Source organism: Pelodiscus sinensis, chromosome 1 (genome assembly GCF_052426305.1).
Source record: "Pelodiscus sinensis isolate ZL-2025 chromosome 1, ASM5242630v1, whole genome shotgun sequence".
NCBI classification, from domain to species: Eukaryota; Metazoa; Chordata; order Testudines; family Trionychidae; genus Pelodiscus; species Pelodiscus sinensis.
In genome coordinates this window covers 296,846,877-296,873,026 of record NC_143052.1, presented here as the reverse complement: position 1 = coordinate 296,873,026, position 26,150 = coordinate 296,846,877, and the positions used below count along the sequence as shown (strand labels likewise).

Here is a 26,150-nt window from a genome sequence, read left to right as displayed (position 1 = left end):
GAAATAAGTTAAGGAATCAAATATCTTACTGGTATTTCCTCCTAGTAGGAAAAAAACTTTTTTGCAATGAAGCTTATAATCAGTAAAGCTGGGTAATAAGGTTTCTGGCTTAAAATGTATTGTAGCTTTCATCAGTGCTATTGGGAATTAGATGAGAAAATGACATTAAAAACTGAGAGGCATCCTTGTTGATAACTCATGAAAAATCCCATAAGCGTCACTCACTTTCTTCAAGTTTTACTTGTGCTATACTGTAGTCTATTTATAAATTACGGCATGCATAAATAGTATATGAATCTTTAAAAAGTATCAATAACATTTGCAGTTCTGCTTTTAATAGGGCTGTGTACAAGCTAGTTCAAAAAGTTACTAATAAAAATATCTACCAACACTTCTGAACAGTCTTGATTCAACCCAAAATTTAGCTAATCTGAATATGTATTTTTGGTAGGGTAGTTTAAGAGAGCATTATACTGCCTATTCTGGATTTTATATATAAAAACGGTCTAATTTTAATAATCTTAAACATATGCTAATTTGATTCTTAAAAGGAGACAACTGCAGTATTCTGTTAAACAGTGTTTACGTTCCATCTCAGAGGTGACTGCATTCAATAAAATCAGTAATTGCTTCACACTCGTCTGGGAAGCACTAACTGAAAAAATATTAGATATCATTGTGGATAATCAGCTAACAGGAGCTTCTAGTGTGATGTTGGAGTAAAAAAGTAGCAATGAAATCCTAGGGTGCAAGAACGGTAGGTAGCATCTTGAATAAGAACAAAGAGGTTATTTTACCTCTGTATTTGGCACTGGTGCAACCACTGCTGGAATCTTAATTCGGGATGTAAAATCCTAGTTAATAAGTTAACCGGTTAAACATTTAACCAGTTCACTGACTAAAGAGGGATTCAGGCTGGGGACTGCTCTAGCGTGGCCAACGTTGCTGCTGGCTCCCAGCCCCCCGTCAGAGCAGTGCTGCCTGCAGGGTGTCTGTGGGGCGGGTAGGCCCACCACAGATAGAAGCTGCTTCAGATGAGAGCACCCACTGTCCACAGCAGGCCCCCTGCGGGGCTGGAGCAGCTGCCTGTCCATGGCAGGTGGGGTGCTGCTCCAGTCCACCCACCAGTTATCAGTTAATCAGAACCAGTAAGCATTACCTATTTAGGGTGAAGCTTGCTGGTTAACTAGATAACCAGTTAACCCTTTCACAACCCTAATATTGTGTCCACAATTCAAGAAGGATGCTGATGAATTAGAGAGGATTCAGAGAATAGCCACAAGAAAAAATTAAGAGTAGACGACATGCCTTCTAACGACCGACTCAAAGGGTTCAATCTGTTCAGCTGAAAAAACAGCAGGTTAAGGAATGACTAAATCTCATAGGGAACAAGTATTTAATAATAGGATCTTTAATCTAGCAAAGGAAGGTATAACATGATCCGATTGTTGGAATTTAAAGCTAGACAAATTCAGACTGGAAACAAGGTGTAAACTGTTAATGTAATTAGCCGTTAGAACAATTTGCCCTGGGTTATGGTCAATTCTTCACCACTGATAGTTTTTAAATCAAGACTGAATGTCCTTCTATAAGATCTGCTTTGGGAATTATTTTGAGGAAGTTCTATGGCCTGGGCTATACATGAGATCAGACTAGATCAGGGGGTGGACAAAAGGGCTCCACGGGTCACATACGGCCCGCCAAGCAGGTGGATCTAGCCAGCAGAGGCCCTACTGCTTCCCTGCCCCCCAGACAATTAGGGCCTGGGGAGTGCTCAAAGCTTTCTCCACTCTGCCCCATGCTGTGCTTTGGGCGGGGGCAGAGTGGAGAAGGCTTTGCGTGCTCCCCCACCCCCAGGCCTTAATTGACCTGGGGGCGGGGAAGCGCATAAAGCCTCCTCCCACCCTGCCAGGAGCACATGGTGCCACACTTCCTTTGCCCTGCCCCAGCCCTGCGAGGAGCCCGTGGCACTTCAAAGTGCCACGGGCTCCTTGCAAGGCAGGAGGAGGCTTCCAACACTTCCCCGCTCCCAGATCCTGATTGGCCTGGGGAGTGGGGGAGCATGCCAAGCCCCTTCCAGGGCATGGGTGCCTGTTGGGAAGGGGGGCAAAGGGGCTCCCTCACCCCCAGACCAATCATGGTCTTGGGGTGGGGTAGCTCCGCTCCTTCCCATTTAGGCCCCACCCCATCTGGGGTGGCCCGGGGCTACTTCAAAAAACTCTGACATGATGCCAGGGCAAAAATGATTGCCCACCCCGGACTAGATGATAATGATAGTTCCTTTTGGCTTGGGAATCTATCAAATGGCACTATATGACATTTTCATACATGAAATAAAAAGCTATACAATTGAAACTGCAGGAAGAAATTAATGGAGACAAAATTACCCAAACTAGAAGCTGGACAAAGCATTTGAACTAACAGTCCTAGTCTTGAATCCTAAAAACAAAACCACAAACCCTGACATTGGCTCTTTATTGATCTGCAGAGTGCCATTTATTGAACAACAAACACTATTTCTGCAGCCTCTCATTTTACATTTTATTATAACACTTGGCAATGCAAGAGTGCCTTTTTCCAAAGGAACTCAAAGTATTTTATAAAAATCAATGAATTCTGATTCATTGCCTACAAGATATTACCGAAACCCATTTTACAGAAAGGGAAACTGAAGCAGAGACAAACTTAAGAGATTTGATCAAATTCACACAGCATGGGAAAGCCAGTCTTGTGCTTTAACTCCTAAATCATACTCCCACTCTGGCATTCATTTTTGAAGGGTATTACATGCATGTTGGGTCTGACATGCATAGCTGGCTAAGATTTGTTGATATAGAGGGATACAGCTAAAGGGTTTTCTGTTGCGCTTGTTTAAATAAGATGTTGTAGGTGTTTGAAGTGAATGCATGTGAGAGCGAACCTACATCAGGCAACACTAAGCATAGTTTATCCAGGATGTCTCTGCAAGGTTCTCAGAATTCTGACAGCACACATCAATCCTATCCCATTTTCCCCTTAGACTATAGTCTCAAGACTATTCTGAGAAAGATCTAGTCCATAATGTAAGATCATTGCACAAAATGTCCACTGGAAACCAAGGGTAAACCAAATACACATTTTCTATTGAAAAAATTGAGGGGAATTTTAGCGTTCATGCAAGAAACACCTACAATAGCAAGCAGTACCACAGGTCAACTTTACCAAATAATTGTTAGTACCCGTTAGTCCTGAAAGACACTGTGTAGAAGTCTTGCTTATCAATAAACAGATAGAGGCCACACATTAATTTATGACCAGATCTGAAATCAGCAAGCTAGCAGCAAACCTTGCTCCTTCATGAGACAGTGAATTTCTCTATTTTGGAAGAATTTCTTCCATTTGGGTTTTTGTTGCTGCTGCTGCTTTTCCACTAACCTGCTTCAGGCGTCCCTTCTGTAACAGTGGGAGTATCAGGGAAAATGTTAAGCCTCCTTCCTAGTTGAAGCCCTCTCCTATTAACAAAAATGACAAATGATATTTCACAACACAGCCAGTTTAAAATGAGGTTTACAAATACAGAATATGCTCATTAAATTCTAGAATAAGTCAACCATCCCTGAAAACAATACCAGCATACTGACAATTGTACTTAATCTTTAGACTTGGTGACCAAAGACAAATTGTTGCATTTGAGTTACTGCTCTATTAAAAAGCCACTGAAGCCAGGCTCCCAAAATGCTTCCCTCAGAGGTTATTAGTATAATTACCATTGTTTTACATTTATTTCTATTTATATATTTAGGAATCTTAATAAAGTCAAATGCTATCAGGCCCTGGTACCTTAGTAACAGTTCTTAGAAAGAGCATTTCTTGGTTTTTTTATAATGTTTTTGTTCTACTCCACAAAATATTTCACAATTCAGGGGAGGAAAAAAAAGACAACAACTAAACCAAACTGATCCTGATTTATGAAGTAATCAGCCTTTTTGGAAGATTATGTATCCACCCTTTCCTCTCTGCCACATGACTAACACTCAAACTGTTATGATAATCTATAGTCGCTCCAAACAGTCTCATCTGGGGCTCTTTTCTGGATATTAAAATATTGTATTTTGAACTCTTTTCAAAACATCAGTTTTACATTGAATATGATTCTCTACTCAAAAAAGATACTAAACGAGCAAACATTTCTTACAGAAAAGAAGAATAAAATTAATACTTGGATTATAAACAAACAGCTGATCTTTTCCCCTCAACCTAAGTGAATTTTCAGACAAATACAAACACAAGAAAATGAGTGTATTGTAATTCAGAAAATCATTTAACTTTTCTAGATAAAATGTACATTTGTATACATTTCTAATGAAATGCTCATGTTCTTTGTTTGTGTTCTTACATATTCATTTTTGCCCAAGCAACTCTTGTCTTCTCTGCCCTTGAATTTCATCCTCTGCTTTCAAGCAGATTTCTCAAAGCCACAACTGCTATGGCAAACTAGATCTTGTCATATTACTGATGTTACTACCCTGGATCTTTTTCAGAAAGACTAATATATTTACGCAATCTTAAAAGAATGTGAAATTTAAAACAAATTTGGGTTTACATTTTCCTATCCGTTCACAACTTCCAGTAATGTTAGTAGCAGATGTGGGCATGATTTAGAACAAAACACTTAAGTTACTAGTTCAAATTACTATAAAGCAGCACCACCCATTTTATTGATATCTGCCAACTCAATTAAACCATTTTCCCTTAATCTTCCCTGGGAACTCTAACTATAGGATATATTTTGACTGTTAGAAACTTATAGCCATAGGAAGGAATTTGAACTTTAAGACTGGTAGTTGAAGTCTGCAATAATAAACAGGTCATGTAACTACACCAATAGTTTTATACTAACACAACTTCATTACTGAAAAGTGTCAGAGAACTCATATAATTTGTGATGGAGGGAATGTTTTTAAATGCATTGCAAACCATATTTTACTTTCCCTTTATTTAAATATTGTAAGGTGTTTGCTCAATTCTACATCAGTTGTTTTACTGCCTATTCCACGTCTCTTTTAGGGTATGTCTACACTTGCACCCTCTTTCAAGAGAGGGATGCAAATGAAGACATTCGAAATTGCAAATGAAGCTGGGATTTAAATATCCCACGCTTCATTTGCATATTTATGTTATGGCGCTATTTCGAAATAGTGCATTTTGAAATAACAGACACTGTTAAGACATGGTTATTTCGAGAGAAAACCCTTCTCTCAAAATAACTGATAAACCTCATTGTATGAGGAATAAGGGTTATTTTGAGAGAAGGGTTTTCTCTCAAAATAACCGCATCTTAACGGCGTCTGTTATTTCGAAAGATATTTCGAAATAGCACCATAACGAATATGCAAATGAAGGGCGGGATCTTTAAATCCCGGCTTCCATTTGCAATTGCAAATGTCTTCATTTGCATCCCTCTCTTGAAAGAGGGTACCAGTGTAGATATACCCTTTTAGTTTATATCGACAGCTCACATTACTTATGTGTTGCAACAATTTTTGCCATACCAAAAAAAAAAAAAAAAAAAAAAAAAATCAGACTACTGAGATTCACTCAAGTATCATCACGCTGCATCATAATAAAAATACTTTCATCCTAGGTTGGTAAAGACTGAATTAATATTCTCAGCCTAAATGTAACAGGCTACTGGAACCATGCAAAAGTTCAAAATGCTTCCTTACACTGGCATCATTTACAGCTTCCCAAAAGCAGTGAAAATGTTGGGACAAAAATTTCCATGCAAAAATCAATGACGGCTCATTCTCTTTCCTTGTTCAATTCTGTGTGCACCAGTCTCAGCTTTGTCTATCCCCTTTCTATCACTTGCTGCATTTTGGGGGGCTGGCCGGAGGAGCCATTATATACTGTTTCTGTCTATGTGAAACTCTCCCTTCGAGGTATCTTTCTAATTCCCATGTAAGACAATGCCAATACAAGAAAAAATAATTATATTGTGTAATGCTGAAAGGTCTCTACAGATGTTTTCTGAAGACATAACTGTGTGTTGCTCCTTTGGATTTTTACAGCATGATCTACATGGCTCAGGAATTCATACAGTTCTGTTTCTCCCTCACTTAAAATCATAATTTTCTGATATACTAAAATAGATTGGTCTCTGCAAAGGATACTGTGCAGCTCCTGACCCAAAAAAAGTTTTTCTCGGTTATGCAAATTCTGTCTTCCAAATTTCCCCATACATATGCCAATAAACACGATTCTCTCAACTTCTAACCCACCTATTCCACTTAATGTCAGATATAGTTAATTGTAAAAGGAATTAATCTTATTGGAGTAGAAATGTAAGAAGAATATACTAAGAAAACTGGATGTGAGGATGTCATGTTGACTGTGTATTTTAGGGACAGACTGCAGGATGGGAGAAGAGCTAATTACAGTGAAGCAAAGTAAGGGTGCTCTTAAGTGATTAAAAACAGTCTGGGTAAATTAAATTAAATGTTAAAAAGTCAACAACAAAATACACTGTCATTTTCAGAGAGAGAACTCTAAAGTCACCATTTTAAATCATTAGTTGAATGGTAGCCATTTTGATCCCTGACAGAACAGTAAACTCAAATAAGGAATGACTTGAGTGCAGAGTTCCTATTTTCCTTGGCAACAAAAAAAAAAAGTACTGAATAGGTGAAATATTTCTATCCAGAACATTTTAAGTTCTCTTTCAGATGACAGTAAGAGTTCAAAACTTTTCCCTACCCCATAAGCTGATAGAAAATGAGATGTACAAATAATGTGCTTAACTGATATGTTCAAAACACATTTGAACAGTCAGGGCAAAAAGTAGATTAATATACAGGTTTAATACCAAAAAATGCATGTACTTTTATCAGCTTATTAAAATGAATATGATCTTCCATACTTCTATTTTAATACTATATTTAGAAAAAACAACTACTCGAAAACATGTTTCTAACACTTTTATTTTTGATCCCTGTAGTATAATGCATCTATCTGGAATGTGGAGTCAGATCATTTTTGTGGAAAACATAGAAACTTGTGGAGAATTCTTCAGCTTTGAAATTTGGAATGTAGTTGGTGTTTCTTTATCATCATAAATTAAAAAACTGAACTGGTCATTATTTTATTGTGAGAAGGAGTATGAAGAGAAAACAGGAAAGTAAAAAGTACCTTTTACTTCCTGCCAATTCAGACAGGGAACCTTTTTGAAACAAGTCACCTTGCCGATCATCATCATCATCAAATGAAGCCTGGCGGGATGGCCTGGAAGCCGCATGGGTGAGAGGACGTTTCCCAATCTTCATGTCTGCAATAACGTTGCTAAAATCAAAGAGAAAATTAGAACAATGACAATCCTATAGTATGAAAAGATAGCAAGTTTAGTTACATGTTTTAATAAAGCAAGTTATTCTCAGTTGGTTTCATAAGCCTATACTGAGCAACCCTTTAGAATGAACTAGATAGCTCTACAAAACATTCATCAACATTCACTGAAATATTTGTAGTTTATTTCAGGTTGAACCTCTCTGGTCCGCCACCCTTGGGACCGGATCAGTGCTGAACCAGAGAACTTCTCAAACTAGGGATGTTACATTTCAATTAATCAGCTAATCGTGTAATGGAATTTCCATTGACTACTCAATTAGTTGATGGGGGGGGGGGGCACTTGCCTTTTAAATGTAGCAAAAGCTACTCACGGGGCTCTTGCTACATTTAAATAGCAAAGGCACAGCTGGGAACCTGGGCCGAGTAGGGATTCAAACAGTCCCTGCTCGTGCTGGTCCCCAACTGCTATGCCTCTTCCCCCAGCACTGGTTCCTGCTCACCCCTTGTCGCCCCTGATACAGAGGCTGCGGGGAGAAGGGGGGGAAGCAACTAGTTAAGTAGTGACTCGACTACTCGATAAGCCTAGGCTTATCGGGTAATTGATTAGTCACTTAAATCCCTATGTCAAACCATGGGAGGTCAATACTGTCAAACATAAGAACAGCCAAACATAGATCAGACCAAAGTTCATCTAGCCCAATACCCTGTCTTGTGACAGTGGCCAATGCCAGGTGCTCCACAGGGAATGAACAGAACAGGTAATCATCATGGGTACGTCTACACTTGCTCCCTAGTTCGAACTAGGGATGCAAATGTAGGCGACCGAAATTGCTAATGAAGCACAGATTTAAATATCCCACGCTTCATTAGCATGATCTCGCCAGTGTGTTACTCTGCTCAATAGCTGATTCGAACCAGGAAGTGCACTCTAGGACGTGTTAGTTCAAACTAAACCCTTTGGTTCCAATTAATGTTACTCCTCAAAAAATGAGGAGTAATGTTAATTCGAACCAAGGGGTTTGGTTTGAACTAACGCATCCTGGCGCACACTTCCTGGTTCGAATCAGCTGTTGAGAGGAGTAATGCGCCGGCGAGATCATGTTAATGAAGCGCGGGATATTTAAATCCCCGCTTCATTAGCAATTTCGGTCGCCTACATTTGCATACCTAGTTGAAATCAGGGAGCAAGCACAGACGTACCCCAAGTGATCTCTTCCCAGTAATCCATTCCTAGCCTCTGACAAACAGAAACTAGGGACAACATTCCTACCCATTCTGGCTAAAAGCCATTGATGGACCTAACCTCCATGAATTTATCTAGTTCTTTTTTGAACTCTGTTAACGTCCTGGTCTTCACAACATCCTCTGGCAAGGACTACATTGTCCTGCATTTTGTGTGAAGAAAGACTTCCTATTGTTTATTTTAACCCTGCTACCTATTAATTTAATTTGGTGACCCCTCGTTCTTATGTTATGGGAACTAGTAAATAACTCTTCCTTATTCACTTTTTCCACACAAGTCATGATTTTATAGACATCCATCATATCCCCACTTAGTCTCCTCTTTTCTAAAAGAATCCAAGTCTTTTTTAATCTCTCCTCCTATGGGACACATTCCAAACCCCCTAATCATTTCTGTTGCCCTTTTCTGAACCTTTTCCAATGCCAATATATCTTTTTAGAGATGAGGAGACCACATCTGTATGCAGTATTCAAGATGTGGGTATACCATTGATTTAGATAGAGGCAATAAGATTCTCAGTCTTCTTCTCTATCCCCTTTTTAATGATACTTAACATTCTGTTTGCTTTTTTGACGGCTGCTGCACACTGAGTAGATGTTTTTCAGAGAACCATCCACAATGGCGCCAAGATCTCTCTCTTGAGTAGTTATGGCCAGGGCTCGCTGCTTGGCCTCACTGGGCTAAAATCTACTCGCCACAGGCAAGTAGATTGCCTAATTCGTCGAGCCCTGGTTATGGCTAAATTAGTCCCCATTATTTTATAGCAGCATTACCAATGCTTAAAATCGTCAAGCAGCAATACCAAGGCTTCCACTGTTTACTGGGCTCTTATAAGACATTTGGGGTAAATTAGAGCTAACCATCAGCTCAGAACACTGAGAGCCAGGTCTGATGGATGTGAAAAAAAAAACCCACCTTATGGGACAACAGAAAATTTGACTTCACCCATGATATGTGGCCATCTGGCTAACTAAAATCATGCTGGGCTATGGATGTTGCCAGACCAGAGTAAGCTGAACTAAAGAGGGTCAACCTGTACTATCTTTAGAAAATACATTAGATATTAATACAAACAAGTGCAGCAAAAGGGAATTTCAAATGGCATAGATGCAGATCATGTGCTTGGAGAGAGAAGAACTTGGTGTGAGGAACATTGGTTCTCCTATGGGGAAAAAGGGACTGTATAGTTTGCATGGTTTCTATCTCTGCAGAAGAGGAACCAATTTTCTAGGGGACAGTCTGACTAGAACAGTCAGGAGGGTATTAAACTAACAACAAAAGTAGCATGAGAAAAGCGGGAACTAATGAGCACTCGTTTAACAGAATCTCCAAGATGCTGAGAACAAAATTAATCAACGCGTGAGGAATATGAAGTAAGGAAATTCTTCAAATTGCCTATATTTCCAGGGTAATACAAAAGGAATCCGAATTGTTCATCTAGAAGCAAAAATTCAATCTAGCTGGTATTGCTGAAACCTAGTGGGCATGTCTGCTCTTTTAGAATGTTTAAAAAAAATTAATGGATAAAATCTATTTAGGAAGGACTGAGTGAGCAAAAGGGATTGAGGAGGACATTGTCAAAAATGTTATTACCTGTTTCTAAGTCACTGACAGAAGAAAATGATCTTGATCAATGTACTGTAAGATAAACTAGATGGGGTACTACTTTGTGTCAGTTATAAGGACACAAACCCACACACACCCCACCCTCACCCGCTGCAGGCAGAAGCTCACTCCAGCCTGCTCCGGCGTGGCCCTCCCGCCTGCCCCAGTTTAAGTGGTTAACTGGTTAAACATAACGTTTAACCGGTCAACTGATTAAACAGGATTTTACATCTCTAGTCTGCTACAGACCACCAAATCACAGCAGATAACAGAATGACCATCTACTTATGCTCCTATCTACAATGTATAGAAAAAAACCTGCACTGTTACGAGGCACTTCAATCTGAGCAATTTACATTAGAAATTCTGAGCATGAGACATCCAAACATTTCAGCTGACAATTCTTTAACTCAAGAAGTGTTGCATTCAACACAGGAGAATTCTGTTTTAGACCTTCACAGATAGGAATTAATCACAGAACTAAAAACTGGTGGTAACCTACACACAAACATACATGTGCAATCAGAAGTCCATACAAGTAATAGTTGGTGTACACCTAATGCTTTAAAAGGACTAATTTCACAAAGCTGAAAACAGTTATGAGCCAAATAATTTGGGAGAAAGACTTTAAACAAAAAAATGTAAATGGCAATTGGGAATTACTTAAGAACATTTTACTAAATGCCAAAAATCCCACATGTGAGAGAATAGCCCAAACTTGATAAAACACCAAAATAATTTAGTGGAGATATGACAGCTATGAAATAATAAACAGGTATTTCAAGTGTAAGAAAGATGATGCTAATAGTGATAAATATAATTCTCGTGGAAAGGTAGAATTGCCATTGATAATCCAGAAAAGGCAGAAGTCCTGTATCTGAGAAAGCCAGATGATATAGTTATATTGTGATGATAGAATACTTTCCATTCCAACAATAGATCAGGCAGACATTAAACAACAGCTACCTGTTGATCTAAAAATCTCTTGCTTTAGCAGGATGAGGCAAAAAGTTCCCAGCTATAATCTAGAATGCTAAGCCAGGATTCATGGAATCTGTGAGCAGAATGATGCATCTGTAGGCAGAATTGGTCTCCAGACCAAAGGAAAGCCCTATTAATAAGACACCTCTATTAGAAAGCAGTATTATCTAGTGTGAAATGTCCCTATCCTACAGTATCACAAACTTGGTAGACCTGATATTCCTACCTCTTTTCCCAACTAATGTCATGCATGCAGCTAGACCCCGGGGGGAATTCTGCACCACCATGTACATGTATGATTAATATGTCATGCATAATTTTTCCCCCCACAGAAAATAACTTCTGCTGGAAAGATGTTACAGTCCTGCCATCTGTGAACCAGGGAATGCTATGGTGCTGGAACAGAGCAACTGTTTTGGGGCAGGAGCAGCCACAAAGCCATAGCTGCCAACACCTAAGGGAAGAGGTTGTCTGCCTGTCAGCACTATGCCTACGAGCCAGGTCAGGAAACAGGGGCTACAGGTGGGGGAGAAGAAGAGAGACAGCTAGTATGGGGTTGGGTGGTCACTGACTGGGTGGGGTTCATAAGGACTAATGGGCAAGGACAGACTGGGGTAGGAGATGAATGTGAGTGGAGGTGCTGGGCCACAGGAGGACAGGGAGAGGAGCTGCAGCATGTAAATAACAAAAAGGTGCCCTAAAATATTTAGAATTTTGATTTTCTAAGATTAATTTTAAATCTGACATTAACAAAAGAAGTTCAGCTCCTCTGCATCTCTCTCATTTTACCAATTATTTTCTGTTAATGTTATTCCTGGCATTTGTGAGCTAGAGATGATGCAGAGAATGCACACGTTTTCTGAGGGTCTGACTAACGTCATGCAGTCTGCCCTTTGCCAGAAGTAAAGTATTTCTTCACACAGTGAACAGTCAACCAGTGGAATTCATTGCCAGAGGATGTTATGAAGGCAAGGAACAGGGGGTTCAAAAAGAACTAGATAAATTCATGGAGGTTAGGTCCATCAATACTTATTAGCCAGGATGGCTAGAAATGGTGTCCCTAGCCCTCTGTTCGTCAGATGCTAGAAATAGGTGTCAGGGGAGGGATCACTTGATGATTACCTGTTCTGTTCACTCCCTGTGGGGCACCTGGCATTTGCCACTGTCAGAAGACAGAATACTGTGCTAGATGGATCGTCGATCTGACCCAGTACAGTCATTCTTATGTAGTCACAGACTGCCCAGTCCTACTGTTTTACTTGACAATCATGCTAAAAGGATATAATGTTGTATTATATAGATCACACTCCCTGTGAGTAGCTAACTGCTATGGAGCTGGATTTCTTTGGCCAAACTATATTCTGGATATATGGCACAGTTAACACATGCATTCCACAGTGTCACAATTTTGCATGGATGGGGTCCTAATGTTACTGTGTCAGTGGTGTCTGAAAGGTGTGCAAACAGGATTTCAGAATAGCTTTTAAAACAAGTGATTGTGTGGTATTATGCCAATCATGCTTTTTATATACATACAACATTTCCTCTAGCACAGGGGCGAGCAATAATTTCTGGTGGGGGGCTACTCCAAGATTTTGGAAAGTGGTCAAGGGCCGCACTCTCACAGAATATTAATGGAGATGCAGGGTCTGGAATAGAGGTTGGGTGCAAAAGGGAGTTTGGGGTAAGGACTAGGGTGCAGGAGGGAGACTGGAGTCTCGGAGGGAATTGGGATGAAGCAGGCGGTTATGACCTAGGGCAGGGGACTGGTGTTTGGGATGTGACTTAGGGTAGGAGGGTATTGTGATCTGGGGCAGGAGACTGGGGTGCCAGATCTGAGAGGGGGTATGAATGTAAGAAGGGGACAGAGGGTTTGGGTATGCTGATGGGGGGGGAGGGGAGAAGGAGCAAGAAAGGGCTGGAGTGCCAGAAGCAGGCTTTAGCCAAGAGATTTACTTGTCAGCTGCCAAACGAGCCTGCCTGCAGAGCTTAAAATGTTTCCCAGCCAGCCAGCCTACTTGCCTGGCCATGTACTTTATGAATAACTGAGCCCAGGAGAGGGGGTGTGATTCTTCTTAGCTGTCTGTTATTGTAACAAGCAGCTCCCATTGGCCAGTTTCTGCCAGAAACCGGCCAATGGGAATATGCTGGGGTCGGGGCAGCTCCTAAAACTTCCTTCCTTCCAGTTTCAAAACAGAAACAGAGCCCTTCAGCTGCTTTTCTGCACAGTGCACGGGGCTGTGGGACAAGTTGGGGAGCCTATGTGGGATTCCCCACTGCCTCCGCGGACCAGATCCGGCCCGCAGGCCATATTTTGCCCAGGCCTGCTCTAGAACATTGAAGAAGAAACAGGAAATTAACTGGAAAAAAACAAAACTAGACTTCTTTCAATAAGAAAAGTAGGAAATGGAAATTCTATCCCCCAGTTAATCCACTGTGTGTATGTATTGCAGATGTCTGGACAGGAATGATCACTTGCACTACATGGATTAAAAAGAAAAAGTGAAGGAGAATTCAGGATGCATTTTAGCATTAACTCGGAATTCCTTTCCCTTCGTTGATTTAACTCTAACCTTTAATATTGCCAAATTGATTTTCCTATAGTGGTGGTGTAATTTCCACTGAGCAAAACTTCTTCCCACACACACAAATTCCTGTATCATTAATTTTTTCCCCTTCTAGTGAACATACTGTCCTCAATATGTCCACAAAACAAACTGATAGGAGAAGATTCTGTGCAACAGTGACATCCAGAGGACAGACTGTATGTTAAACACAATATAAGCTATGACTTCTTGGCTATAATTATGATCTTTATTATAATTTAATACCTCAATCAGAATAACAATATTCTGATTTAGAGAAACAATGTTATATTGTACGGTACTTATGCTTGTGTAGCTATTTCAATCAATTAAATCCATCTCTGAATGTTTTACATTAACCATCTACTGTCTCAGAACAGTGGTACATTTAGTCTAGTACAGGCCTGGGCAAAATACCCTCCACCGGCCAGATTCAGCCCACCAAGCTGCCAGATCCAGCCCGCAGACGCAGTGGAGAACCTCAGGGAGACTCCGTGCTTGCACTACAGCCTCCCACCCCCTAACCGCCGCTCAGAGAAGCAGCTGCTGCAGCTGTTTGTCTTTCACTCCTGAGCCAGAAGGAGGGGGGAGTGATGCGTCACATACTGGTCCTGCCCTCAACACAATCCCATTGGCCGGTTTCCAGCCAATGGGACCTGCTTGTCATCAACCGGCAGTTTGTGAAGCACCCTCCCCTTCCTCCCCTCAGACTCATAGCTGAAGCCAGTGCAGGGGTTGGGCAGGCAGGGGAGTCTGCTAGAGAAGGCTGCTGGCTGGGAGTCAAGCAGGTAAAGTCTCCCAGCCAGAGCCTGCCTCTGGGCCCCCCAAGCCTTTGAGTCCTACCCAATGTAACACAAACCCTCTGCCCCCCTTTTGTCCCCATATTCCCTCCTAGATTCTGCATCCCAACCCTCTGCACCCCTCCTGTACCTATATTCCCTCCCAGATCCTGCATCCCAATCCCTGGCCCTAGGTCACAACTTAAACCTCTGCACCCAAGTTCCCTTCCCCAGATCACAGCCCCCTCTTGCTGAAGGTCACAATCCCAATCCCTGCACCGTAATCACCTAACCCAGGTCACAGCTGCCTCCTTCATACAAACTCCCTCCCAGACCTCAAACCCTCTCCTGCACCCCAATCCCTTACTACAAACACCCTTCTGCACCCAACCTCCATCCCAGACCCCACACCTCCTCCATTAATATGGATGTGTGTGGCCTTTCACCACTTTCCAAACTCTTGGAGTGGCCCCCATCAAAAATAATTGCCTGTCCCTGGCCTAGTATGCTGTCCCAGAAGCAATCAGTACTTGATGTTTCAAAGAATGGCAATCCAGCCATGATGCATCTGGCCAACTGTATGATGCAGTATATGTGGGGGTGAGAAAACATGTCTTCCGAATATGGATGTTAGGGTATAACCAATTAACTAGTGAAATAAATTGCCTAGGGAGGTTGTGAAATCTCCATCTGTGGAGATATTTAAGAGCAGGTTAGACAGACACCTATCGGTAGCTGGTCCTGCTGTGAGGGCAGGGAACTGGATTCAATGTTCTCTTGAGATCCCTTCCAGTTCTAGTGTTCTATGAACTGTTTAACACTCAACTGGCTCACAGGGAGGTGGCTTCCTGCAGCAGGGCAGCGAAGCTTCCTCCCAGGTGCCGGGTGGGCAAAGGCTGTCCACTGCACTCTTGGGGAGGTGGCATTGCTCCCGGGGTGGCTTTGGCTGCAGGCTCTGCAGCAAAAAGCTTAGTGTAACTGCTAAGATTGTTAATAGCATTTTCACAGTTACCATATTACGCAATTGTTAACATCCCTACTTACAAACCCATGCAGACCAAAAATAATGAGTTCTCTCTCTTACACAGTGACAAACAGTTCTTAATTTCTCCAAGATTCTAAACTTTCATTAAAAAAAAAAGGAAGAGACGATGACTATATCAAATCATTTTACTTAGCTTGCAAAGTCTCAGACAGAAACCAACTTTTCATTCTGTGTACATAGTACCTAGCACATTGAGGCCTGACCTCTCTGATGCCACTGCTAACGAGGCAAAACAAATAAATAAATAAATAAATGCTGTGAAATTAATCGTACAAATGTGAATAATATCTTAAGTAATATAGCAGTGTCTTCCAAGTCCACAGGCACAGTCCCGATAGTTCTGATTAACTGATTAATCGAAATTTAACATCCTTAGTCCACAGACTGTGTCAAAGATTTCCAAATGGGTCCAAATCTGCATTTGAAATTTTTTTCAAATAAAAAAAGGTTGAAAATCGCTGACCTTAATAATCCCTAAGGTACTAATACTCACAGTATCCTTTTCTATCAACCCTCTCTGGATATTTTACATTTCTGCTGAGAGGAGATGACTAAAACGGAACATATTTCTCCAGGGAAATGCATACCAATGTGCATTATCTAATGTTTTAGTTTCCACCACCACTTTTTAAATGCATCCAATCTTCTAAGTCTCTAAAGAGCTAATTTCATTTATCTGTTCACAACAATGGCTGGCTATTCTGGTGGATTCATTCACAATTTTCAATCAATATTAAATGATTACATAATTTTTCTCTTTCCCACTGACATACTTTCACAATATGCATTACCTTAATACTTAACAAAGTTAACATTCATCTACCAATGTGCTTTACCACCATTTTGTTTTTGTGACCATCTAGATCAGCAGTCTCCAACCTTTTCAAGCAAAAGATCACTTTTTGAATTTAAGTGAAATCCTGGATCTACCTCAAACCCAAATACCCTTGTCCTACCTACTTCATGCCCCTTCTCCAAGGTCCTGCCCCTGTTCACTCCATCCTCCCTTCCTCCCCAATCCTCCCTCCTTTTTACCAGGCAGGGGCAGAGGGTTGGAGTGCAGGCTCTAGTCTTGGGCTAAGGGATTTGGCGTTTAAGAGGGGCTCTGAGCTGAGCTTGGGGCAGGGGTATAGGAGAGGGAACAGCTTCTGTAAGAGTTTGGGTTCGGGGGGGTCATGACTGGGGCAGCGGTTTGGAGCTAGCTTCAGCTAGACACTGCTTACCTCAGGTGACTGCTGGGTGGTAATGCAGTGGGGCTAAGGCAGGTTCACCTCTGCCCTGGCCCTGCACCGCTCCCAAAAGTAGCCAGCAGTCTCCCTCCATCCCAAACCTTGTTGTGCCCCCACTCCATTCTGGGGAGGTAGAATACAGGGTGGGAGGGGGGCACCCTGACATCAGCACCCCCTCCTCTCCCTTCCCTTCTCTGCATAGCAAGCAGAGACTCCCAGTAGGGCGGGGGGAGGCATCTCCAAGGCAAAGGGCAGGTGATTGCACAGCAGTGGGGGGGGGGAGCTGAAGTGCTGCGCTTGATAGCCTCTTTGCCAAACCAGTCAGGATCATCTGTCTGTGGCTCCAAGATGTATCAGTAGATCCCAATCTACTGGTTAGTGACCACTGATCTAGATGCTCTGCTACTCATTAGTATATTTACTGAATGCAAAAGGCCCTATAACTAATCCCTATAAAACCTCACAAATAACTTTTAATAAGTCTTATGAATCCACATTTCCTACCACTTTACCACTTAAGTCAATACCTGAATTTGCCCCAAATCTAGAGTCATTTTCATGTGACAATAAAAATAATCCTGTAAACTACTTTGTTACTGCGAACATGCACAATAAGAGGTCTCCACATTCTCAGTTGCTGACGATCTAGTTTTCTGCTTTTTATTTAGCATTTTCTTTTGATAATATTTTCTTTTCTGAGCTGCTACACTGAAAGTAACAGAAGTCAGCAGCCTGTCTTTAGCCATCTCCAAATAGTACAGTATGCACTGTTCCATCACAGCTTCCAAATAAATGTTCCTTGCCTGGATAGAAGCTACATTTAAAGAAAAAGGAACAGTGCCAAGGAATGAGTTTATTGGAAATTTTTGATGGGTAGAGTTGACTATAAACAGAGGTTGCTTTACTTAGTTTCTAAAAGTTGCATTGTCATTAAAATCTACCAGTCCACACAGATGAACTTTCAGACTCTCTCTGTGACAGTTGATGAAAATGACAAGACCAAAAAAAAAAAAATTCACCTAATGATACTTTATTAGCTCATCCAAAAAAAAAAAAAAAAAAAAAAAAAAAAACCTTGGGAAAATAGGCAACCAGAATTTTGAAAAGCTGCTCTGGAGGAAAGATGCCAACTAGATGGCTGAAAAGTTACAGAAATAATTTAGTATAAACAGACTAACTGCACCTCTGCTATTACCTTTTTAAAGAAGGGATAACATGCACAAGTATATCTCTTTCAAGAAGCTTTTTTGTATTAAATGCTCAACCACCTTAAATTAGACAATTTAATATTAGAGGCTTCAGCACTCTGGGAAATATGTAATCTACAGACCTTATGTTAGTCATTTCTCCTTTTTTCTGTGCATCAGTGGCTTCTTCATGCTTCCTTAGTAATGCAAGTAAATCTGACACTGTTCGTTTCCTGTCAAAAGGTAACGAAGATGCAACAGCAGAGGCGGCTTTCACCAGTTCTGGATTTAGAGGCCTGCTCCAATAAGAGACAACAGAGGTGCAAAACGTTTAGAAAACAAAATCAAGATCTTACACATCATTATTTCACGAGTCATTTGTTATTGTAAATAGTTATGTTACGTCTTATTGACTTAAAGGTAAGTTACATCCCATCAAAGAAGAGAATCATAGAATCCAGTCCCCTGCCCTCACAGCAGGACCAGGCACCATCTAGATCACCCCTGATATATGCCTATCTATCCTGGTCTTAAATAGCTCCAGTGATGGTGATTCCACAACCTCCTTAGGCAATTTATTCCAGTGTTTAACCACCATGACAGTTAGGAAGTTTTTCTTAATGTCCAACCAAAACCTCCCTTCCAGCAATTTAAGCCCATTGCCCCTTGTCCTCAAAAGGCAAGACCTGAGCCATTGCCTGCGTTGGCAGAGAAGTGAACCCAGACCGACTACTTGAAAGGCAGCCATGCTAACCACTACACCACCACCCCTAAAGAAAGAGCCAGGCTTGTTTCAAGAAGCTCAGGTTTGTCTCTTGCCTCACAAAACCACCAGAGACTTGGGGGCACTGCAGAGTTGGTGTTCTTAAGTTGTGGAAGGGATACCCTAACATCACTGAACCACCAACTATGGATTTTTGTTATTGTTTAATTTAATAATCATGTAACTGCATAAAATCTTAGCAGTTACACAATTATTCAATGGGCCCCGACAGCGAGGCCAGTAGCCAGTGCACTCCCAGCCATACTCCCAGGGAGTCCCCTGCCACTGAATCCGGGACCACTGTGGACAGAGGCTGCTCTGGAATCCCGCTTGCCCTCCCCCCGCCCACACACACACACACACACACACACACACGCCTCTGACACAGGAGGCAACAAGGCAGGGCAGATGGTTCAGCGGAGCCTGCACAGACCGAAAGCTGGATCCCCGCACGTATTGGCCCCCACTTGCTACCTCCCCTGCTGTCTCTCTCTAAGAGGTAGCAGTGCATGGGTGAGAAGTAGCAGGCAGTTCTATGGGATTCTGTGCTCATGGGGAGCTTGCTTAAAAGAGGCAGCAGGGAGGGGAGGGAGAGTGTTTCCAGTCTTTTGGATTAACCAATAGGCCCAGTCTTCTTATTAATGAAAGGACTGTTTCTATTGAGGATTCATGTCTACAAAAAAAGAGACACTTTATTCCACTATTTATCCTACAGAATAATAGAGTCCATTTTGAAGAAGAAACACCTGAATTGGGCATAGTGCATTTTACCTCTTAGCTTTACTGTCTGCTGTAGCTTTCTGAAACATGCTGCTTGCACTCTCCATGCTTTCTGGCTGGTCCTTGGTTTGCTCCTGGGTCTTCAGGGCTTTTACCATCTGGAATTTCTTCTTTGAACTTAATTCTACTTTCATTTCATGAATGATGTTTAACAAATTCTTCTTTGAATTTCCTTGTGTTGTCTTCTCCTGATTCTCTGAAACCTTCTCAGCACTACTGTCTGTAGAAGTGGCAGATTCATCTTCCTTGTTGTAGAACCCTGTGCTAGTAAAGCACCTTTGTTTTGTACTAGGCAAGATGGGAAAGGGGAAAAGGTACAAGTTACACACAACAGCTTTGTTAATCAAACTGACCGGGCCTAATTTTTCACATACTGAACTGGATATCTTGAAGTGTACAATTTTACTCTGAAGGCAGCTCTGAAATCATTTACAATTCCATCTTTCCATAAATTTCCCTTCAAAAGCCTCTTTGTCCATCATCTCACTTTGCCTTACTTATTTGCAAATAATTATTCGCTTCCTGCATGGAGTGTTAGGAACAGTTTAGAAATCAATACGGGTAACCTGTAGCCACTTACAATGACTACTATACTGTATACTTTGAGTTTCTAGTTCTTCAAAATACTCTCTAAGCATTCAAAATTATACAAAAAGATATCCTTGTATTATTAGGCTACCTTGCTTGTGTAGTCATTCAAGACAGAAAACAAGTTGTTCTGAAGTAACAAAATATTTCTTATTGAAAGTGATTAAATGTTTCCAGTGCCCTGTCAAATATACTAGTTTCCAAACCATGCTAACTTTTATCCCGTGCTTTGAGCATACATCTGTGCCAATAGACAGCATTACATTATTTCTCCCACCTCCACATTTTAAGTGCTGATGAGACCACAAATATATATAGCAGTTTGACATTACAAGTTAGAAGAAGAGATGTGATCGTGTTTTACTTTTTATATGGTAAACTACATAACTGACACCACCAGAGTACGGATGTTAGTAATGTGCAGCCCCATTCTCTGGGAGCAATACCTGCTCATTGAGCAGTCTACCTTCTTGGGTGAGGCAATCTATTACAAATAACACTGAGGGCTGGGAAAGAAAATGACACAAAGTGACTCAGTAGCCCTTTAAAACACTTCACCACATCTCTTGTACCATAAGCCCAGTAGAGCTGGCACTACCATAAATTCCTTCCAAAGAAATAAGGGCTAAACCAGAGAGAAGTACTAGGAGTGTCCACTCGGGGACTTATACTGGTATAACAGTAAGGAGGTGTAAACTCATTCTTTTCTGTATATCCTGTAAATAACTTCTAGTTTAGAATAAGCCTTTAGCTTCTTTTTATCTCAGTTTCTGATCCAGAAAGATCAGGGTACAGTACTTGCCCCATCATTTGTTAAGATAACTACCTTAAAGATGTTTGGGGTTATAATGGAAAAGCAATACTGCATATGAGCTCCAATTGTGATGATGTGGCAAAAAGAGCCAAGTATTTTCCTCAGATGTAGAAATAGGCAAGTAATGAGCAGAAGCAGAGAGGTAATTTTACCTCTCCATATGGAGTCCACATTTTAAAAGCAATGCTGAAAAATTAGAGAGGAAAATGAAGGAAGAGAGTGACAAAAGCAAGTCACGGGACTTAAAACAAGAGTCAGAGAGCTCAGTCTATTCAGATTACTAAAAAGATTAAGAAGTGACTGAATTACAGTGTATAATAGGGGTAGGCAAGATCCAGCCCAGCAAGCCATCTGATCCAGCCCACTGCTGAAACCCTAAGGCTGTTCAAAACAGCTGGCGACCCCCCCCCCCCCGCCACGAGGGGCTCATGATGCCTAGTGGGAGCCACAAGACATTTTAAACAGCAAGGCGTACCCCTGGCAAATGGGGTGGGAGGGGACGAGAGACTTTGCATGCTCCCCTGTCCCCAGGACCTGATTGGCCTAGGGGTGGGGAAGTGTGTGAAATCTTTTGCCCCCTCTTCCCCACCAGGGACATGTGGCGCATAGATAGAGCCACAAGCTGTTCAAAAAGGGGTTGGCAGTTTCCTCTAGGTGCCGCATGACCCTGGAGAGGGCAAAGGGGAAGAGAATTCGTGCGCTCCCCCACTCCCAGGTGGGGCAATCGGCCTGAGGGTGTGGGAGTGCAAAGTATCCTCCCCGCCAATAGCAAGGGGCACATAGAGGGAGCCTCCAGCTGTTCAAATCGACTGGCTGTTCCCTCTAGGCACTGAGGATATTAAGTATCGGGTAACTGATTAATCAAAAAGTCGATGCATTTTTGCATTGACTATTTGATTAGTCGATAGGGTGTCTCCACCTTTGAAATGTAGCAACAGCCCCAGGGCTGTTGCTACACTTCAAAGACAAAAGCACTGATGCCCAGGGTAAGCTGGGGACTCCCCCACTGACCCTGGGTTCCATGCAGTGCTGCATCGGGCACTTTCCAACATCGGGCTCCCCACGGCATTCAAAGCGGCAGCGTCACATGGAGCAGCTGACCCCAGGCTCCGTGCGGCACTGCTGCTTTGACGTACCCCCACTCTTCTCCCCTCCCTTGCTGCCTCTATCTGATAAAGGCAGCAAGGGGGGGAGAGGGAGAGTGACTAGTCAACAATCTGATAAGCATTTGTCCTTCTCATCCCTACTAGGCACCACATGACCCTGGCATGGGGGAAGGGGAGAGGTCATGCACTCCCCTGCCCCCAGGCTCTGCTCCTAGCTGTGATGATTGGCCTGAGGGCAGGGGAACAAGCAAAGTCTAGCCCCCAAGGATGTGCCAGGGGGGTGCAGCACCTAGAGGAAACTGCCAGCCATTCTGAACAGCTGGTAGCTCCCTCTAGGTCAGGGATGGGCAATAATTTTTGTTCAGGGGCCACTTAAAAAGTTTTGAAGTGCCACTCGGAAGGGGCTGGGCCTAAACGGGAAGGGGCAGGACCAGTACGCTTCTGGGCTGCCCAACACCCAGACCATAATTGGTCTGGGGGTGAGGGAGCCCTTTTGCCCACCCTTCCCACTATGCACCCACTCCGCGCCCTGCCGCATGCTCCTTGCAGGGTGGGGATAGGGCGGGAGGAGACTTTGGGTACTTCCCCCTGCCCCCAGGCCAATCAGGGCGTGGGGGTAGGGGGGCACTTGAAGCCTCCTCCCTCCCTGCGAGGAGCACATGGCACTTTGATGTGCTGTGCGCTCCACACAGGGCCAGGGCATGGCAAAAGAAGTTTTGCGCAGCTCCCCTACCCCTATGGCCTGGGGGTAAGGTGAAATGCCCGAAGCCTCCTTCCGCCCTACTCCTGCCCTGAGAGGAGCTCACAGCACTTCAATCAGGGCCTGGGGAGGAGGGTGGGAGGAAACTTCGAGTGCTCCTCCCGTCCCCAGGCCAATCAGGGCTTGTGGGCAGGAGAGCGTGTGACATCTCCTCCCACACTGCCAGGAGCACATAGCACTTTGAAGTGTAACGTGCTCCTCACAGGGGGGAAGTTTTGCATGCTCTCCTGCCCCCAGACTCCAATTGGCTTGGGGGCGGGGGAGCAGCAGGGCCTCCACAGGCTGGCTCAATCAACTTGGCAGGCCACATCTGGCCCAAGGAGACCCTTTTGCCCACCCCTGCTCTAGGTGCTGTTTAGCCCTGGCAGAGGGAGGAGACTTTCTGAGCTCTCCCACCTGGAGGCCAATCAGGACCTTGGGGCAGGGGAGCAGGGGAGAATCACTTGCTGTTGAAAACAAATGATGTTTCCTGGTGGGGTGGAGGGAGTCCCCAGCAGCTTTAAACAGCAAATGACTTCCCACACCCCCCATCGCCAGGTCTCAACTGATCTGGGGCAGGGCAGCGAAAGGGTGGGCTGTAGGTTGGATCAAACAGCTTGGTGGACTGGACTTGGCCCTTATCTTGCCCACCCCTGGCCCAAGGTAAGTGACTCCCAGCCAGAGCCTGCCTCTGGCACCCCAGCCCCTTCTAATTCCCAACTCCCTGCCCCAGATCACTGCTCCCTCTGCCCTACGGCACCGCCCAAAAGAGGTCTTGCACAAGATCATGCCAGTGCAGACGGAGCCCTGGTGTACGAGAACCTCCACAGGGGAAACAGCTGGGCTCAAACGGGGTTAATCTAGTGCACAAAGGCCCAGCAAAACCCAAGAGCAGCTCACGCGCCTGCCCTGGGGAATTGTTTGTGCGACCGCATCGCCTCGTGCTCGCTAGTGATTCTCTCGCTCTGCCCGCGAGCCGCACGGAGACGCCGCGCGCACAACCCGGCTCTGCCCCCGCCTCCCCCGCGACTCAGTGGCGGGACACGCGCCCGCCTGCGCTGCGCGCGCCGGGCCGCTCGGAGAGAGCAGCAACTGCCGCCCGGGCGCCGAACGGGCCGATTCCGCGGGGCGGGGCAGCAACGGCAAATCGCGGCCCCTGGGGGGCTCCCGGCAGCCGCGGCCAGGCCGCCCCGCGCCTCACCTGCCACATCCCGCCGCCCGCTGCGGGGCGCCCCCGGGGCAGGCGAGGAGCCGGGCGCGGCTCCCCCAGGCAGAGACCCGGCTCCACATCCCGGCGGCCCCCAGAGAGCCACCGTCGTCGTGTCCGCTCCTGTAACCGCTCCCCCGCCCTCACCTGGGTCCGTCCGGCCTCAACCTTCCGCCCGGAAACAGTAGCCAAGAAAACTGCTTCCGGGACCGATTCCCTCTAGGGGCGGACTCACGTTGTGCAAGCGGGAGGTAGCTGGTGCCAGCAGTTCCTGGCGCGGGGACAGTGAAAGGGGCCTACTTGGGGGGGGGGGGGGCGCGTGTGTGTTTTGTGCTGTTGCCCAGAAGCTTCCACGGCTGGCTTTGATACCTGGCACTGCCCTGACCTTGGGCAAGTCACTTTGCTCCTAGCCAGTTGGCAAACTGGTAAAAGGCTACAGGGATGCAAACGCCAGTACCGTGTAGATGACACAAGCTTCTACCCAGGAGGGCCAACCTCAAGAGATCAAAAATCATGAGGGTTTTTGCATGGGAAAGGTGATGGCAGGTAAGGAATGGGGGTTTTCTTTTGATTTTTGACCTCTTTGCTGACATCCCATCTACACTATGGCTATGTCTACATTGGCAAGATTTTGTGCAAATACTTTTAACACACGAGTTTTTGCATTAAAGTATTTGTGCAAGAGAGCGTCTACACTGGCATATGCTTTTGTGCAGGAGATGTGCTTCTGTGCAAAAGCATCCGTGCCAGTGTAGACGCTCTCTTGTGCAAGAAAGCTCTGATGGCCATTTTAGCCATCGGGCTTTCTTGCACAAGAAATTAACATTACCTGTCTACACTGGCCTCTCGCGCAAGAACAGTTGCTCAAGAGGGCTTATCCCTGAGTTGGAGCGTCAGAGTATTTGCACAAGAAGCACTGATTTTATACATTAGAAAGTCAGTGTTCTTGCGCAAGTACTCGCGGCCAGTGTGTAGACAGGTGGCAAGATTTTGTGCAAAAGCAATTGCTTTTGCGCAAAATCTTGCCAATGTAGACACAGCCTATGTGTGTGAGAAAAGGAGACAATGATTGTGATCCCAAAACAGCATCACTCAGATTTGACCTGACTGCCCCTTCCGTCATGTTAGTGCCCAGTAGTGGTTAAGCCAACTCTGTATGTGGTGGACTATGTAGACCTTTCCATTACACACTGGTGGGTCATGACCCACCCTTTGGGAAACACTGGTATAAAAGATCCCACTTTCATAGATAGTCTGTTTATATATTCCCTTTACTTACGCAGACCATATGTTCGGGATTTTCCAGGACTGCCCTGAATTTAAATACTGCATCCCGGTGTCCCCATTAAATAGTAAAATGTCCCGGAAAGCCCCACCGCATCTAGCTTGTGGGGAAGAAGCAAGCCAGAAATGGCTCAGTGCACTGCCATTTCACTTCCTCCTGGCTACCAGAGTCTCACAAAGACTTACTCCCTAGTGCGGTGCAGAAGCAATGATCTCCACCTCCAACACTGCCAAGCATGTAGGTGGCTCCCTTGGCGCTTTGCTGGTGGGCAGCTGGGATGGCTTCCAGTGGCGTGTGGTTTCCAGAGTTGGGAATATTCTCCAACTTCCAGTGCGCTACCGCACTAGGACAAATCAGTCCAAACACCCCCACCTTGCCACCCACTGCGGCTTCCCCACCAACGCATACTGTGCTGCCCCTTACCTCCGCCAGCAAGACTGCTTCTGCCACACAGGGCCCCCGGTCCGGCCGTGATGCCTCCTCTTCAGGTGGCCACTTGTTACAGCAGCCACCACCACCATTGCCGGGGGAAGGTGGAAATGGGCAAATCTGAGGCAAAACCCGGTGGAACTGCTCCTAGACCTCAGCGCCTTGAAGCTGCCGCTTCAGCCCCAGGAAGGAGCTGCACAGAGCCCAGCTGGGGCGTTGTGGAGCAGGGCACGCTCGAGCTCAGCAGGTGCACTCCATGCACTGACGCTCTCTCCCCCCTCGCCCCTCCATACCCAACTGGGAGAGCAGCAATGCGTGGCGCTGCTTACTCTGCCACTCTCCGTGAACTGGGTCTGATGGGGGAGGTCGGGGCCGAAAGCCCTCTGAGGAGGAAGCTAGAACTCATGGCTGCATGGGCTCCCTGCTGTGTGTGGATGGAGAGGGAGGGGGACAGAGCTCCCT

At 44.3% G+C, this 26,150-nt stretch overlaps 2 protein-coding genes and 1 non-coding gene across 4 annotated transcripts in view; 2 read left to right on the top strand and 1 right to left on the bottom strand.

The window, feature by feature from the left end:
• The window catches only part of MRPS31 (mitochondrial ribosomal protein S31), a 40,592-nt gene extending 16,477 nt beyond the window's left edge, over positions 1-24,115 (bottom strand). The window contains exons 1-5 of one of the 2 annotated variants that reach the window (XM_075919111.2): positions 23,969-24,115; positions 19,512-19,808; positions 18,121-18,273; positions 7,168-7,317; positions 3,415-3,491 (exon numbers count right to left, since the gene is read on the bottom strand). In XM_075919111.2, the coding sequence (XP_075775226.2) occupies positions 3,415-3,491; positions 7,168-7,317; positions 18,121-18,273; positions 19,512-19,808; positions 23,969-24,057 (766 nt within the window). In that variant the 5' untranslated portion in view covers positions 24,058-24,115. Of the gene's footprint in view, positions 1-3,414; positions 3,492-7,167; positions 7,318-18,120; positions 18,274-19,511; positions 19,809-20,554; positions 20,578-23,968 lie in introns of those variants that run through there. The other variant, XM_006124913.4, reaches the window with a different exon arrangement.
• Positions 1,791-1,901, top strand: LOC149525771 (small nucleolar RNA SNORA17). The gene has a single exon (XR_016348589.1). It is a non-coding gene; the product is annotated as a small nucleolar RNA SNORA17 (small nucleolar RNA).
• SLC25A15 (solute carrier family 25 member 15) overlaps positions 23,304-26,150 on the top strand; it is a 50,216-nt gene continuing 47,369 nt past the window's right edge. The window contains exon 1 of the mRNA XM_006124918.5: positions 23,304-23,430. The gene's annotated coding sequence lies outside the window, so the exon portion shown is untranslated. The remainder of the gene's footprint in view (positions 23,431-26,150) is intronic.